Genomic DNA, 18,189 nt, shown 5'->3' with positions numbered 1-18,189 from the left:
CATGTTGACAACTTTTTCTAGTAGATCACAGTGTTCATCATGTCTTCGACTAAGCACATACAACTCCATGCGAAGTGCAAACCAACACTCACGATCGCTTGTACAGTAATAATTGTGATTATGTACGAAACACCAAATCTTACTTTACAAGTATTGAACCCAATAAAAACCAATAACAGAAACCGGGGATACACTTACTTTAGAGCAACTGGGTATACTAGTCCTGGAGAAAGAACAAGTAAGATCTCTAGCAAAGACCATTGGAGTGGACATAAAAACAGGAGCCGGAATTTATGTAGGTTAAACAGGAGGCACAAGTTGCAGCTTTGCATGAGCGTGTTGCTAATCTGGAAAGAGAAATGGGGGCCACTTGTAATTAGAATAAGATGCCACTGGAGGAACGAATTGCACGACTGGAGGCCTCTCAAGGCAGGATACCCCTTCCACGGGGAAGGGCAACCAGATCAATCGAATGCAGAAATTGCCATAAGCTGGGCCACTGCATGAGAGAATGCCCGGAGACTACTTGCTTTGGATGTGGCCGTCGAGGGCATATGCGGGGCTCTATTAAGTGTCAGCGTGGGAACCGGGGAAACAGAGTGGGGAAGTGAGTGAGGGTCGACTCGCTTCCCAGCCACCCCCTTCTGACCCAGGCGAAGAACATTACGTAAACAAACCAACGTTGAGCAACTTTGCGAAGGGGAACAAGTCAATGCCTACGGCGTCTGTGGAAGTTCACCTTGTCGGCGAGGACATAGTTGCTCTGTGCGACACTGGCTCGGGTGGCATGGGCATGGGGGTGAGTTTGATCAATGAAGATGTGTGTAGTCGATGGCGTCGCAAAGTAGGAAAAAGGATTACACCAAACACTCGTAGACTTACAACTGTGGCTGGACAAACATTGGACATATTGGGAGAGACTGTTTTGGATTTCGTCCTTAATGGTGAATTTATACAGCAGGAGATGTTTGTAGTACGTGGGATGACCCAGCAAATGATTCTTGGATGGGACTTTTTGTTTAGTGCATAGAGCTGTCGTGGATATAAGAGCGGGTATTTTGCGTTTTAACGGCGGATCAGCTCCTTTGTTAAGCAGAGAGGAACTAGCCCCAGAACCGGGTATGGTGCGATTATGTGACCAAACACAAATACCATCCAGATCAGAGAAACTTGTTGTGGGGTAGACTGATGGTACAGTGGGATGGCAGTACAATGTCTTAGTGGACCCTCAAAATGTGTTTGCTAATGAAGATGGACTGGCAGTTCCAAGAACCGTATCAACAGTAGAAAAGGGTTGTTGTACAGTGCAAATTGTTAATGTGGCCAACACTGACTTGACAATTGAAGCTAGGGTACCATTGGGGGTTGGATACCCCGTGAGACCAGATTTACAGATGGAGTGTGCAGCGATATTTATGTTTGAACTTGAGGAGTTGATATCACCGGAAGTGGTCGGCGAGGTTACGGTGCTACCTGGTGAAGCAAGTAATCGGAAGTTGCCGGATATTGATTTGTCCGAATCAGAGTTAACAACGGAGCAGGTGGATCGAGTTCAAGAATTACTCTTGGAGTTTAGTATTGTATTTAGTGAGGATCGTAGGGATTATGGCAGAACCATTATGGCCGTTGCAGTTTGAGGGATGGGGTAGTTTACCGGAGATGGAAGCCTACAAACAAAGTTGAATGGCAGTGGCAAGTAGTGCTTCCAAAGACGATGCGTGAAAATGCCATTTATTCGTTACATGATGAGTCTGGTCACTTTTGTCAGACGAAAAGTCTGAACAAGGTGAAAGATCGATATTTCTGACCAGGAATGTCCACAGACGTGCAAGATTGGTGCACGAAATGTGTGAAGTGTCAACGGAAACGCGATGCATTGCGAATCTGAGAGCCCCACTTCAACCTTTTATCACCACTAGACCACGTGAGCTCGTCAGAAACATTTAACGCAAAATCGTCAATAACATGCCTGCCAATTTCTTCAGCACTCCGCTCGACCAGTTCGTGTCCAGTCCCCCGACAGTTCATCTGTTACATATTTAACGGAAGAGCAAAACTTATAGATTTAACCTTACTATTCTGTTAGTATCCTTAATCCAATTCGCTGTTGTTAGCGCCACCTTCGAAGTTGTGTTCACGAACATTCTTGATTTCTTCTGCACGTGAGGTGTTCTTCTCAGAATCATAGTTTGTTGTTAAATCGGCCGTCACAGTTTTGCCAGTATTTTCATAGTTTGAACTCACATATGGCTCATTTGTTATCTCGTGAGAACTAGTATGAACTTTGCACATTTTGCTAGCTTTCAAGCTATGAAGTTCGTGGACCGGTTCATTCCGATAACACTCGACATTATTTAGCGTGGGCCTACCACGAACTGCGTGTGCGTTTGCATATGGGATGAGCGTATACGACAAGAATCTTTGCAACGCGGTTTTCACAACACAGCATTCTGAAAATTATGTTGGTTACGAAGAGCGAGCACATGATAATTAACAATTATTCCACGAGCGCGCGTTGGATATGAGATAATAGATAGCCAACGAGGCGCGTAGCGCCGAGTTGGCTATAATCATCTCATATCCAACAAGCGCGAGTGGAATAATTGTTTTATTAAAAAAATAACGCCCCCAAGATATTAGAGAAATCTCGACTTTAATTTTGTAAGAAGAAACCGGATGTTACAATGTACAGATGTTAGATCATGGTATATTGGCTCATATACTATAATGGCTAAGCCAATAAAAAGTCTTGAATTGCATTATCCAATGATCTAGTTTTTAATAATAAACAATTATTGGATAAAGCATTTGTGATATCCGGAATAATCAAGGTCGAGCTAAGTGTTATCAGCCGAAGCCGCTGGATGAGGCTGATAACACAAATCGAGACGGGTAACCCGAAAACACTGACCCCAAGTCCATGGACCCCCTTCGCTTCTGGTCCACGGACCCCTGTACGAACCGGTCTACGGACCCTCCATGAAAAGACAATAATACAATGACAACTCGACCTACCGTTGTTTTTTTGTTCGCGGTGGCAAAAGTTTTAATGTTAATATTCCAAATATTACCGTGGCAATGAAAGGAGGAAAAAAGCCGACTAAAAAGTTAAAAAAAAAAGAAGGAAAATACCGATAACTTAGCTAACCTGTGTATATACATCTTTTTGCATTCGCTGCCACTCTGATTGCCTTCGCCATTTTTTTCGGCTCATTCCCCCGCGTGTTAATTGACTCGTCCTAGTCTTCCACAATACAATTCCTTCTCTTCTCTACGTTCTTTCTCTTGGTGCAACCATGGATGACTGGTGAGCTTTTGAATTCAATCAGCTTTGTTCTTTTGTTTTATTGTGACATCTACATCTAAAACAGTTTACAAATATATGTTGCTTTCTTTAGCAACAATTTCGTCTATGAAATTATGTCAAGTGACGAGGTGAGTTGAATTTGTTATATTTCAAATGAACTTTTTTATTTCAGTTCAGTTTATCAGTTTTAGTTCATTATTTGTAAGCTTGTTAGTACTTTGTCCAACTCAATGCACCGGTGGTGATGTCCACTTCAGTTCACTACTTAGTTGCCAAGCCTTTGAACAGGAGTCTGAAGGTGACCTGGCTTTTTGAAAGCTGCGCGGTATTTTCCCTGGTTTATCAATCATTGAATAAAAGTCGCCCTGCTGAAAAATTTGGCAACTAAACACATAACTGTCAAATATCGTGATCTCTAATCAGTCTAATGAACATGGACATCTTTCTTTGTCGAAGGAGCACTATTTTGTGAAGCCTGGGTCGAGTCAATGGACACGCGGGGGGATTGAGCCGAACAATACTCTAAAGAACTGCTAGAATTAACGCAAAGCTTTTCGCTATTTCCAGCTGTCGATAAGCCCACGAGGGTTTATGGAAAGTCAGCTATGTTAATCGATCATATTTTTTCAAATAATTTATAAAACAGCTTTTTATGCGGGAACATAGTAACCGACACTACGGACCAGTTACCAAGGTCTGTATTGTGACAACACAACCTTATTCATTGAACCACTCGAAACAAAGGAAAAAAGTTCGCGACTACTCCAATTTCAATGCTAATAGGTTTCTTTATGAACTACAAGAAACAGAATGGGATATTCTTTAAAACATTGACGCAAACAAATCATTCACAACTTTTTACAAAAAAATAAACTCCTCGGTAAATAAGCATGCTCCTATGAAAACTCTCTCCAGGCGCAGGGAAAAAATATTATCAAAACCATGGATCACCAAAGGAATTCGAACTTCAATACGAATAAAAAATAATTCATTTTTTCATGCTGACTGGGAGAACTATAAATTATACCGAAACAAATTAACTAGCCTAACGCGTTTAAGCAAGAAGAACTATTATGAACGTTATATTTTGAAGAAAATATTAACAACTCCAAAGAAACGTGGAGAGGTATAAATGATATCATTTCAAGAAATACTAATAGTAACCAATCATAAATACACCGCCTTGTTAACGCCGACTCGGAAACGATATTCAACCCAAAGGAAATAAGTAATTCTCTTAACACTTTCTTTGCAACTGTTGGACATAAGTTGGGTTCGTATATTCCTTCTTCGTCGCTGGATCATGATTTTAGTACTTTTCTTAGACCCGCCAATAGAAAGTTCCTTTTATTTTGACCCTTTTGTTCCTGCGCACGCAGAAGTTGTAGCTGAAGTCAATCTACTACCAAATAACAAAGCCTAAGGACTCTATTCATGACCGGTCAGTATTTTGAAATTGTCTAGCCATATTATCTCCCAACCTTTAGCTCAAAATTTTAATGTTTGAGTATCCTCAGGTTCTTTCCCAGCCAAACTTCAAACCGCCAAAGTAGTTCCAGTCTTTAAATCAGGAGATGCATCTAACCCTGGAAATTATCGACCAATCTCTTTGTTATCAATTTCTAACAGAATAATTGAAAAGCTGGTTTAAATAAGACTTGTCACGTTTGTCAATAAACACAATATATTATCAAACAACAACAAACATATGAAACATATGTATGAACTGCGGTTATGAAACGTATATGTGCGTTTACTGCGAAGGATCGTGCACATATACAATATATTATATTCATCACAATATGGATTCCGCAGTAAGCATAGTACATGCACAACACGCTGTTCTAGAAATCCTAAATGACATTTTTACTAATTTTGATAACAATCAATTCACTTTTTGTTTATTCATTGATTTGAAAAAGGCGTTCGACACAGTTAATTATGAAATTCTTCTCTCAAAACTTGAAAGTTATGGCTTCGAAGGTCTCGTGAATGATTTGTTTTAAGTTGTACTTAAATTGGTCGTAAACAGTGCACGACCGTCAATAGTTATATATCTGATGCTCATCAAACCCTCTTTGCTTGGAGTACCCCAAGGCTCTGTACTAGGACCCTTGCTTTTTCTCTTGTATATAAATGATATATATAAGTCTTCAAATAAACTTCAGTTTTACTTGTTCGCCGATGATACTAGTTTAATTTATGCAAACGAGGATCACAAAAAAACTTGAGTCTGAGATTAACGAAGAACTTAACAAAGTTTCCTCGTGGCTAGCTGCCAATAAATTAACCTTGAACATCGAAAAAACCAATTATATTATCTTTTGCTCACACCAAAAGACTATTCCTTTTTATCCTGGTATTACAATGGTAAATAGCAATTCAAAAACCAGTCAACTGTTACAAATGAAAGACTACATTAGGTATCTTGGTGTACTCGTTGATTCAAATCTTTCATGGAAAATTAATGTAGATTACATTTGTCAGAAAATCAGTAAAACAAGTATCGCCAAGCTCAGACATTTTGTTCCCCGTCATGTACTTCTCACTTTATACCGCTCTTTAATCTTACCCTTTATCAGCTATGGCATTTGTGCTTGGGGTCACACTGCTGAAGCGCATCTTCATAAACTACTAGTTCTTCAGAAGAGAGCCCTTAGGCTAATGTTCTTCGCTTATCCAAGAGCTCATGCAGTTCCGTTATTCTTACAAACTAAACAGTTGCCGATATCATTCTTGTGCTTTGAGAAAATGAGCCTTTTAATGTACGACGTCCACGATAGTCTCGTTCCTGATAACATTAAGAATATGTTCACGAAGCTGGCATTTGTCCACAGTTACCAGACTAGATCTGTTACCAATGAAAGTTATTATGCTGAACAAGTTAGAACTGAAAATATGAAGAGAGCCTTTGTTGGAAATCCCAGTACAGCAACACTAGTCACTCGCGTAGTTTTTTTTTTTCTATCTTTATTATAGTCGTCACACGTTTCGTATCGCGTCGATCTTAGCCTATTCTTTCACAAACCTACAATATCGTAAAGACCACCCTTGGTTTCGCGTTGCGAGGTTACATGGCTGACGTCACTTTTCCGACACCTTCTCTATTTCTGGCACCTTGATCTGGAACAGTATTCCACTTCCAATCAAAACACTTAAAAAAAAAATCAATTTAGAAGCGCAATAAAGGAAAAACTCTTTGAAATTCTGAAAAAAAGAGGATGATTATATAAGAATTGCTGATATTAGAGTACAATTTCCAAAATTATAACTGTTTGTACTTCCAGTATACTACATTCTGCCCTCCTGTTTCATTCTGTCTACAAGCCACACGGCAAACTAGATTTCTCTTAGGATTGTTCGTCTATATATTATAATTATACATATAAATATTCATTTTATATAGAATTCTTTTCTTTTTTTTATTCTCCTCTCTTGTGCCTACCTCAAATAGCCCTAGCTACTTGCAGGCCCAAGCATTGTAATTTTCTTATTAAGCTTAAATAAATCTGTTGCTTGTTGTTGAGGCAATCGGTGGCAGCGAATGCAGAGGGATATATATACACAAGTTAGCTAAGTTATTGGTCTTTTCCATCCTTTTTTTTTTTTACTTTTTAGTCGAATTTTATCCTCCTTTCATTGCCACGTTAATATTTGGAATATTAACATTCAAAATTTTGCCACCGCGAATAAAAAACAACGGTAAGTCAAATCTCTTTAGGTTGTCATTGTTATTATTGTCTTATTACACGGCTGTGTCTCACAAGGACTGGGAAATACCGAATTCACGAATTTGATTGGCTGAAATCAATATTGAAAGCGATCTAGATTTTCCCATCTAGACCGGCATCTACACCGGTCTAGAAAAAAAAGGTACAAAGAATATAAAAAATTGGCATATAAGACACAGCCATGTAATGAACATCTTATTAACCGAGCTAGGTCGGTCTGTATGGGAGAATCTTGACCTCGGTCGCTAGTACAGACCTCGCTGCATTCGGTCTGTTCTGGCGACCTCCGTCAAGATTCTCCCATACAGACCTCCCGCTCGGTTAATAAGAACTAATCCATGGGGGGTCCGTAAAGGGGGGTCTGTACAGGGGTCTGTGGACCAGGTCCGTTGGGGGTCCATGGACTGCGGGTCAGTGTTTTCGGGTTACCCAACCGAGACCTTGATTATTCCGGATATCACAAAAGTGAATCCAATAATTGTTTTATTATACATCGTTCTTGAGAAAATGACGCCAAATGCATTATCGCAGCGAACACAGTTTATTTTAAAAATTTACAACTGTGTGGTAAACAAATTTTCACTTTGGCCCTTTTTGTCATGTGGCTCGATAAGGTCGCATTTCTTCACCATGGAGAGCGAGCCGAATTAACCGCTGAACTTTGAAAGCCCTAAACGAGCGATCTTGAGGCCTCCTGGCAGAAAAAAACACTTCCAAACAAGTAATGAATTATTAATCTTTATTTGGAGCTGATTTTTTGAAGACTGACTACTAGGGATAGATTCTAGAGGCAATATATTTGAACTACATTCGTAACGGCTATATAAATGCCACAGGAACCATTACCATAGAAACCCGATTTCACAGATATTTAAGATGGTAAACCTGTGACTTGACATTGCTCCACCGGAAATCATGCATTGCGCGCGCAACCTACAGATTATTCACTAATCTGTAGGTACAGATTAGTGAATAATCTGTAGGATGCGCTGTTTCCCAGAATTAACTGTGAGCGTTTAGCCAATGAGAAGACAGATGGTGACTAGAATGTATAATAACACAAGTTGTCGCACTCTCATCCCCAGTTTCCACGGTTTACGCAAGGAACGCCTGGGACCATGACCCCCCCTTTTGGTGACCAAGAACGACTTGCATTTTAAGAGTCGGGCTTTCCTACGGAAGCCCGAGTAAAAACAAGTTCCATAAATCGTTATGCTCAACAGGGGTGTGGTGTCATGTCACGCCATGTATACATCAGTAGTCGTGTGATAAATATTAATAATGATGATTAATAATGATGACCAAATGTGATTGAATTAATGCCTGATCACGTGTACGTTTAGATCAACAACTTGACTTTAGTAGCCTACAAGTAGCCGTACCCTCCTCTCCCCCCGCCTAAAGGAGAAACGGAGGAGAGGGAACGGTCATATGTAGACTATGATTGCATTCGATCAGAATTTTAGCTGAGCGCGAAAATAGTGAGGAAGAAACAATGCGTTGTTCATTTCATTAAGTGATGAGAATTGTCGATTGTTCACCTTCAACAAAAGGCTCTTTCACGTGCTATACAAACGCGGAAGTTTATTTTGTGTTCCAAACAATCATTTGTAGAAATGTTGTGAATTAGTTAGGTAAAGTATATCTCGCCTCAGACTAGACTATCTTCTCTAAGCTGAGCACTCCAATCGAAAAAGATTATTTTTTGTATTTCTCTATACGCTAAAATAAGCACCGTGCAATGAAACGTCTAAAATATCAGACAATTACTTTTTTTTATTCCTGTTTCAGCCTCTTATCGCAGCCATAGTGATCGGTTCTCAATTTGCGACTTGTATTTGTAGGCTCGTTAGATTGAATCGAATTTCTCTTTGCAGTAGCATCAGTGACAAACGTTGAATTCCGAAGTTTAACCAGCCATCGGGAGTACACGAAGGCACAATTCAGTTATTTGACCCAGTATTAATTCATGGCCGGAATTTTATGTATATAAGGCTTACTTTTAACTGACTGAGAATTTCAAGAGATTTATTATTTACGGCATAATCTTCTGAGCGCTCTGTTCTCGAAAATTCTTCATTACTTCCGTAAGGAGCGAGGGGCGGAGCTTTATCTGCATTCAGTGACAATGATGACAAGTCGCCGGTCAAGTGCAGCATGCTCGTGGAAGTTTGACGTCACAAGTCACATGTACGTTGTTACTGAAATAAGGAATGCTATTTTAGTTCTCTATAGGTCGTAAATAACCTGCGGCGGAACTCAAGGAAAATTTGGTAAGGGATGTGAATTCCAATATATAATTTCCTAATCTTTACCGATTGAAATGTCAATGATGACGTTTATATCACATCTTTGGCTGCGCCAATGTCACTACATCCAAACTGCTGTCCACCTCACTATCAAATGTGAGTGACAACAAGGCAAGCGCTCCTTGTGGGTTTCAGCGAACGTTCGTAGAAAAGGTATAAAGTTGTCATCCTTTGTTGCCTGCAAATCCATTCTTTTATCCCTTAAAATGTACTCTCCTCGTTGTTATCAAGCAAGGCTATTGTTTGGAGATTGTGTGATTGCTCGTGACTCTCTTAGAACATGCGCGATGTGACTGAAACTTCTTAGTGCTTCTCATCAAAGAATCAATTTGTACAACTATGGTGAACCTTTATCAGAGAATCCTCTGCTTAAATACAGATTTGAACAGCTGAATTCATTCTTACCTGCCTATGTAGAAAGCGAAATAAAAGTGACTTGTATGCAACAAAGAAATGACGACTGAGAATTAGTTGGAGAATAGGTAGCCGTCAGAATTGAGATGCGTAATTATGCAAAAGTAGCTAAGTTGTTATTCGGTAGTTGAGTAGTTATTATGCGAACAATAGTTAAGACGATATGATCAAATCCCGGATGTAAACTTTGGGCTGTAATTATTTCCAAACCTCTACGATTGATCTTGTAGAAAATCATTTCGTGATTCGAACCTCTTAGAATCTTTGTCATGTCAACTTCCAAGGTCGCGCGAAGACGTAATGCCTTCTGATTGGGTGAAAAGCCTTGTCACATGACCGTTCGAAAGAGTTGAACTACTTAATTGGATTTCCATGAAATTATTGTTGTTTTTCATGTTGCAGCACTGAAGGTGATTAGATGAGTGACAACTGAAGCTGAGCTACCAAAGGCAAAATAAGGTTTGTTGGAATTATTTTGATAACTGTGAATAATTTACTGATAGAAATACTTGTATGGACTATCGATACCCAAGAGCAAGTGTTCTAGGTTTTCTTCGGTGTCACAGGCGGAAGTCTTCATTGCTTTTCCCGTCTTATGTCTGGTAATGTAGTCGATCAAGTACTACATACGTATGTTAATTCGAATCGTCTATCTATCGGTTAAGCTCGACAATCAAATCAGTTTAGTTTTTCTAGTGTACGTCAAATCTGCGACACTTTACAACTGTATTTTCGAACAAGTTTACGTGTCGTTAATCTTTATGGTCTGTCGGTTCGCTCCGCACTGGCTTTTTTCTTCACGACGCATACTTGTAAAAACTCACAATCGAAAAGCTTTCACGGAATCGACAAACAAAATATATCAACAAATGTTATAATTTTTCGCTCCCATATCTTCGTGTGTGAGATACTCGATCAGTCTGCAGCGCAAAAACTCAACAAATTCCACAAATTCTCGACAAACCATCGTGGTTTTTTTGGCAGGTTGTTACTGAACGGCCATGTGAGCAACAATTGACAAACAACAAAACGAAAGGAAACACGTAAGGGTGCCAGGAGTGACATGATTTCAAGCAAAAATGACCCTAAAAGTACAAAAACTACGGCACTATCTTTATTTGATTTGACAAATATAGCAAGACTCCCTTATAATTGAAGATAACGAATTAATAGGTGCTCCTGAGTTTTTGTACCGGCCCCAAATTTTGGAGGTCCACCTGATGACTGGCGGGAAAATTATGTCACACGATCAGAGACGAACGCGACCGTACTCGGCCGTACGCGGCTGAGAAGAGGCGGCGAATAGTGTTTCATTGCCATAGGATGCCATCACTGTATCGGAAAGTTGAAAAAGTACATTTAAAGCAAATTGCTTTGCCTGAAAGATGCAAAGCAGCCAATCTTGTTCATTTTGCTTTCGCAAGTACACGACTACAACAAAATCATGGAGACATAATGGTCATAACGCACGCTCGAAATAACTCACCTAGTTGGCCGCAACACTGGAGAGACAAGTTTGCAAATGTCTGCCTGATCTTCTACCAATGCGCCGAACGTGATCATAGTGTTTTGTCTTGGACTTTACAAGCTTAAAATCAGAGTAGGTGTACAGATTAGCCGGGTTGTCTTAAGTTTCATCGTTCAAAGTGTTTTAAATCGAAATTGCCCTGTTGTAGAAAGCACGCGGAGGCATGTAAATTTATAGAATGCTTATCTTGGGTATAGTCTTTTTACTTAGATTCTATATTTATAGATATATACCTGTATGTAAAAGTGTTTCATTGCGTGTATGTAGATTCCATAGTATATGAGGATTAAGTTCCTTTTATAACCCTTTTTTCAATAATTATAGATGTATATTATTATTTCAAATATGAAGTTGTCATAAAAGGGGTTAGGGGGAACAACTAGTCTACCCTAAATTTCCTTTACACTAAGTGGATAATTTTTCATAGAAATTTGGAATTTAGGGGCGAAAAAGATTTACAATTTCAACTGAAGTTGATTTGAAAGTTTCATAGCTAATATAGAAGGTCACTTCTATGAAGAAAGCACCAAAATTAACGATAACAGCCATCGCATATTTTGATAAAAGATATGGGTAAAGTAGGATCGTGTAATTGAATATAATCTTACACTGATTGGTTGAAAAAGGGAGATTTTGGAGGTATTTGCATTGTGTAATATTCATTTTTGCATGCAAGGTAATTCCAAATTCCTCGTCAAGTGATGACTTTTCCGATAGTATTTTGAAAATCAATAACTGTTGAAGGTAACTGGCTTTGGTGAACTTGAAAAATGAGAATTGTGAGCTTCACAGCACTGCATAGTCAAAATGAGTAGCCAGACCATTAATTTTGCCATGTTAAGAGGAATTATTGGCACTTTACTACTTCCTGTTTAATAAGGACTGCTGGAAAAAGGTTATTTGAATTTCTGGACAGGGAATTTCTTGTAATTGTTGTACTGGCCTGGGGCATTTCTAGGGTTTTTTAACTTTGCTTGTTCTGTTATTCTAAATATAATTATCTTTCTTTTTTGCCATCACTTTCTTGATACTGTTTGTTGTAAATGTATACTAACTTTTTCATTATGAATTTTGTGTACCCACAGGACATGGCACCCCCCTCTTCGAAGCCTCTTCCGAGGAAGAGGAAAGGTCCTGATGAAGAAATCACAAAGAATGTAGTTGTCTTGAAAAGTCATCAAGTTCATGAAAAGAATGGTGTGGTGTTCATGCCCAATACTACTCTTGACATGTCTGCAATAAAGAAATTGGTACCGCCCAAGAAAATAACGTTTACGAAGAGTACTTCACCAACAGACATGCAGAGAAAACTTGAGGAAATGTTCCCTTTTCTTTCAGAAGCCAGCGAAAGGTATTTTTAGTTAGACTGAAATATATGAATTGTGTACTAAGAAACTTGATGAGACATTTACATAAGTGATTTATCTCCCTCCCTCTTTTCCTTCCTCCCTGATCCAACTGGCCTTTTGGGTAGGGATTCATTCCACACACTGGTTTTATAGTGTTGACTTAACTGTTACCTGGTGGAAGGCCATGGGGGAGGGGGGGGGAGGTACCATGGTGACCTTCTCACTGATGAGGAGATTGCTTCTCTGACCTTTGTCACTATTTTAATAGTACTACTGATGAAGTATTTTTTATTAAAATAGACACGGGCAAGTGTAGATATGAAATTTCTCTGAAGCGGCTGACACATGCAAAGAAAGTTTCGTCCTGTGACAAAGACGTGGCAGCCATTACATTTCTTTGTGTGTTCAACTCAATCTCTTATGTGTGAGTGTGGTGAATGCATGAGATATTGAACTGAACACAAGATTTTAAAAATTGAACATGAAATTTTGAAGAGGAGTAACATAATTTGAGAGAACAATAAATGGCAGTATCTCTTTATTAATTGTTTTGCAAACTTTGATATGCAGATTTTACTGTGCAAAAGCAGTGGAAAGTAGATCAAGATTGGACTTTTGTGGTTGTCGTTGCGTATGGAGTGGGGCATTTATCAATAAAAATATCACTGGAAACTCAGCACTTTACATCTATTGTGAGGTTTGTAATGATAAAGTTTTGCTTAATTGTGATGAGCATACTGACATAATTATTTTATACTGGATCTGCATTTAATAGTTGTTTCCCTTATAAATGTTAGGTGTAGCTATAATACTCTTTAAAGATTAATTCCTTAACATTTAAAGGTTGAATCCATTTTTTATTTTAATTAGGAAGAGAAAGTGGGAGATTCTGGCCATGACTCCTCAGACTCCGACCTGTCAGGTGCTAATTCATCTGGAAATTGCCTTGTTAGCGAGACATCCCAGGGGCATAAAAGGTTCCGGAGAGAACCTTCTTCTGCAACTGAGGGTCCTCGGATGATTGATGTCAACAGAGAGACATTGATGGAAGTAGGAAGTCAGATGTGGGATACAGTGATAAACAATGACAGAAATTATATGTCTGGTGATCAGCTGGACAGTGTCAAGATAAATTCAACTCCACACCCAAAACAGGCTCGGGGTGTAAGAACCTGCTCAACAACATTAGTCACTGAAAAAGAAGCCAGTGTGTTTGATGTGACTGTGGAAAGGCAACAGCACCAATGTTCAATGTCATCAACCTCAGATACTGAGGTATGTGTGAAGGCTGTAGTAATTTAATGTAGATGCTGCCTAGCTGAAGTATATCTTTTGCACTTTGACTTGGACTTGGCTTAAGTCTCCAGTTTACCTAAGAATTGGGGTTATTGTGAAATGAGAAAAAAATCTCTCAGTTAAATACTGCTTGGAGTTAAGAGCAAAAAAGATATTTCCATGTTTATTTTTTTCACAGAAAAGGTTGTCCTTGTTTGAGTTGGTTATGATATTACACTAACCTTATTTGAAAAAATTAGTCCTATGATTTGCTTTTTTTTTTTGAAACCATTCCTGATACTCATTTGAATTGTGTGCCATTAACAGATAAAGAACAAGACAAGGTTTTGAGATAAATTTGATTTCCTTACAAATCAAATGACAGCCAAATACAAAATAATTTTGGAGAACACTTGTTGAGCATTGATAAGAGTAGCTAATAAAATTATTACAACAACAAAGACATATGTTATTCACCAGCCAGAAGGTATGTATTGTGGCAGGTGGAATTAGCGAATCAGGTTTGAGGATTTAGCATTTGGGACCAATGAGATGCTTGAGAGAAAAAATTGACCTTTGTAATAACAAGTTTTAGATTTCAGAGTTCATTATTCATTGTGAGGTTTGGTGACCTTTTGATTGGTGGGCTGGACTCCAGATTGAATAGTCCTGGTTTGAGCCCTGGCCAGGGACATTGTGTTGTGTTCATGGGTAAGACACTTTATTCTCACAGTGCCTCTCTTCACCCAGGTGTTTCAATGGGTACTGGTGAATTTAATGCTGGGGGGTAGCCCTGCTATGGACCAGCATCCCATCCAGGGGGGAGTAGAAATATTCTTAGTCGCTTCATGTTATGGAAACTGGAGTTAAGCATTGGCTTGATGGGCCAGTACTTGGCTTGTAAACAGACATTACCTTAATTCATTAAAGAAGATTAAGCTAGAAGGAGATTTACTCTAGTATATATGATATGAATTTTCAATTTTTTTTCTAGGAAGAGCAAATACAAATCTCTGACCAGTTCTCCACATATCCAGAAGAGGCAGGAGCACATACTTTACTTCCACCAGTGTGTTCTAACACAAGTGATATAACAAAAATGGTTCCAATGGCATTGCCACTAGCACTGCAACCAACCCCTCCAACAGGTCGATAATGTGTAATTTTACTAGTACAGTATTTCAATGTCTGCCAACTCCCACTCATGCTACTCGCTATATTCACCCCATGAAAATATCAGTTGTCTTATCATCTTATAAGTGTGGTTGATAATGACCATAAAACTGAAAAGTAAATATGTCAGTTATAAACAGGGAAACACTGTTGAAAACAGCAGTAAATATAGATAATCTAATTGAGTTTTCAGAAACACATGAATGCCTATGAAGTGCATTTGCAGCTTTTAAGAAGATCATTTAGACCAGGAACTAATATATTGAAAAATTAACAAAATATGTGTATTCAAGAAAATTCAGCTCATGAAGGAAAAAAATTAACTATTGTTAGTAATAAATTATTGATTCTTTTTTTTTGTGTGTGTGTGTGTGTGTGTGTAGGTGATTTAACAGAGCAGACGGAGATGAATTCTTCCACTCTTTTATCTCAGTTGAAGAGTTTAGAAATTTCTGGTAAAGATAGAGAGTTTCAGAAGTCACCTGGACAGACTTACACAGATACATTCCCAGCAAAAGGGAGTCTGAGTGGTCAACCCTCACGGCATCCTAGGTATTTGAAAACTCAAGTTTCTGCCAAAGAAGTCAGTGTATCTGCTGTGGCTATAGACAACCAGCAACATACACCTCTGACTGTAGGAGCATCTGATGATCAGGTGATCATTTACAAAATAGATAAGTTAAACTTCAATTTATTCAGCTCATGCTTGGAGTATACAGGGTTAAACCTCCATCAAAATTTTATTTTTTTAACATTCAAGTTTTATTTTCAATTTTCAAGTTTTAATTTCAACATTCAATTATTATTGTCAATAGTCAAGTTTTCCTCTCAAAACAACACTCAAGTCTTCACTTGAACATTAAATTCCTCACTCAAAGTTCAATTCTTTGCTTCAGCCTTCTAGATGATTTACTGATAACATACAACTTTGAATTCAAAGGTCAAGTTTTGATTTGAACCTGATCTATCAACAATTAATGTACAACTTTTGAGTTCAAAGCTCAAGTTTCAATTTGAACTCACCAACAGCATACAACTTGGTAATGGTAAATGGAAAGCAAACAATTTTCGTAGATCAATTAGCAAGCTCAATTTTCCCGGCTGCCAATGCAACTATTGTTCAAATTGATATTATCATTTCCAACAATTATTCTTGGCATTTGTCACCACTATATCAATTGCATCAACTCATTACATTAAATTATATATTACACTTGTTATCGAATAACCTTTTTTTTTTATTGTATAAAATGCTTTCTATATTTTCTCTGTCAGTCACTTTTGTCATGAGCCTCTGGCTCAAGAGATCTGGGCAACCACTCCCTGTGTAATTGACTTGAAATAAATTACCATTTTTACCAAAGCTCAAGTTTCAATTTGAACTCGCCAACAGCATACAGCTTTTGAATTCAAAGATAAAGTTTGAATTTGAACTTCACACTTGACTGACTCGTAATGTTGAAGATATAGCTTGAATCTTGAAAATAAGACTTTACTTTTGGAAGGGATTGAATGCCATGATAGTGGTATTTCAAAATGAAGAATAATGAACAGCTATGTAATTTTAGGCTTTGATGAATTAATTTTAAGATGCAACTTAGAAGTATGCTTCTTATTTGGCTCAACCAAACTACTGTACATCAACATTCAACCATACATTACATGTAAAACAAAAAATTAATGAAATGGAATTTGAATGATCATGAGAAGGTGGATGTAATTTTGATGGTTGTTGCTGATTTTTCTTTATATGAATGTAACATTCTCCTGTTATTTTGCATGATTCCCTTGCTGACACAATTCGTAATAAAACTCTGTAGAAATATTCAGTGATTAATTAATAGACATGGTTGTTTTGTGGTCACAAAAATATCAATGAAATAATAATGTCGTACTAAATAGCTTTAGAGCTTTGGGAAAACTTTGAAATATTGTTTTGATTATAATGAGGTAAGATAAAAGAATTTATTTTAATTACTGAGTGTGGAATAATTTTTTAAGGAAATAGTCCAGAAATATTCAAAGTGGGAAAGTGAATAATTATATGTGGTTTGAATTTGGGATTGTCTGCACTAGAAAAAAAATAAGAATTTGTTGATAGAAGGTTTTTGAGGAGAAACATCTCATAGAGTGTGTATATAGTGCATGTTTTGATAGGGCATTTGTCTCTCTGTAAAAGGTCACAAATACCATAAAGTATGAACTGTGGACCTTGCTACTACCATAAGTGGGCTAGGTAGATTTGGTCATGTTATCATGCAACATGATATAGTTGGATAAAAAAGATTAGGCAAAAAAACATAAAAATCCTTTGGACAGAGAAGCCATGTCAAATGTACCTTTCAATTTTTTTGAATACAGATTATTGAACTGATAACTTCTTTTGAGAGTGAAATTCACAGAGGATTGATTTCCCAACAGGGTGGGGCAAATTCTCCAGGTAAGTTCAAGCCATTTCAGTGTAAACGAATGTTGCATAGCAAATATGATTCTCATGCTTATTCAGCCCTTCTATCAACATCCACTTTTCAAAACTTAAAGCTTGATTAAACTTGAAAAACTTCTTCACATCAGCAGAGATGTGAACTCCATATCAGAGGAGATGCTGCGGAGGAGGTTTAAATTTGGATCACATCCCTGGCCTTTCTTTCCCTAATTTCAATTTTTTTGGCTCTCATTAATTTTGCCTTTTGGTCGCCCTCACAAGTTTCAGTTTGCTTTATGTTGCAACATTAGATTGAAAAAAAATCTGGTGTAGTGATGAGCTTATTTTTTTCCTTTTGAACCTATTAACTTATAATTACTTTTTAGCTCTAGATTTAATGGATGTTGGAAACATTGAAGAGTGGTTGAAGCAATATGATTATGAGGTTTTCATAAATCCTAAAGAGAGTCCTTTGCAGGTAAAAAATTTTCTTATGCCAATAGGATGGTGCCCTTTTTCATTTATATCTTTTCATTGATCTCCAAATTGAAAATAATCCTAGAAACATGCATTGTATTGAAACGCTAACAATAAAGGAAGTTCAACATTGTCTTTAATGTGGTAGTCATAGCTGACTGTAATTTTCAAAATGAAACAAAACAACATGAAAATCTGTAA

At 37.9% G+C, this 18,189-nt stretch overlaps 1 protein-coding gene across 1 annotated transcript in view; it reads left to right on the top strand.

Moving 5' to 3' along the window:
* The first annotated feature begins 712 nt into the window (after positions 1 to 712).
* The window catches only part of LOC148724886 (uncharacterized), a 49,718-nt gene continuing 32,241 nt past the window's right edge, over positions 713 to 18,189 (top strand). Inside the window, exons 1-9 of the mRNA XM_088731400.1 lie at positions 713 to 973; positions 1,185 to 1,631; positions 12,375 to 12,640; positions 13,209 to 13,335; positions 13,509 to 13,931; positions 14,908 to 15,061; positions 15,470 to 15,741; positions 17,448 to 17,526; positions 17,898 to 17,989. Of these exons, the coding sequence (XP_088587526.1) occupies positions 713 to 973; positions 1,185 to 1,631; positions 12,375 to 12,640; positions 13,209 to 13,335; positions 13,509 to 13,931; positions 14,908 to 15,061; positions 15,470 to 15,741; positions 17,448 to 17,526; positions 17,898 to 17,989 (2,121 nt within the window). The remainder of the gene's footprint in view (positions 974 to 1,184; positions 1,632 to 12,374; positions 12,641 to 13,208; positions 13,336 to 13,508; positions 13,932 to 14,907; positions 15,062 to 15,469; positions 15,742 to 17,447; positions 17,527 to 17,897; positions 17,990 to 18,189) is intronic.

The sequence above is a fragment of the Stylophora pistillata genome, chromosome 8, assembly GCF_964205215.1.
Source record: "Stylophora pistillata chromosome 8, jaStyPist1.2, whole genome shotgun sequence".
Lineage (NCBI taxonomy): Eukaryota > Metazoa > Cnidaria > Anthozoa > Scleractinia > Pocilloporidae > Stylophora > Stylophora pistillata.
Note: the sequence above shows the minus strand (reverse complement) of the source record. Positions and strands in the feature narration are given on the sequence as shown.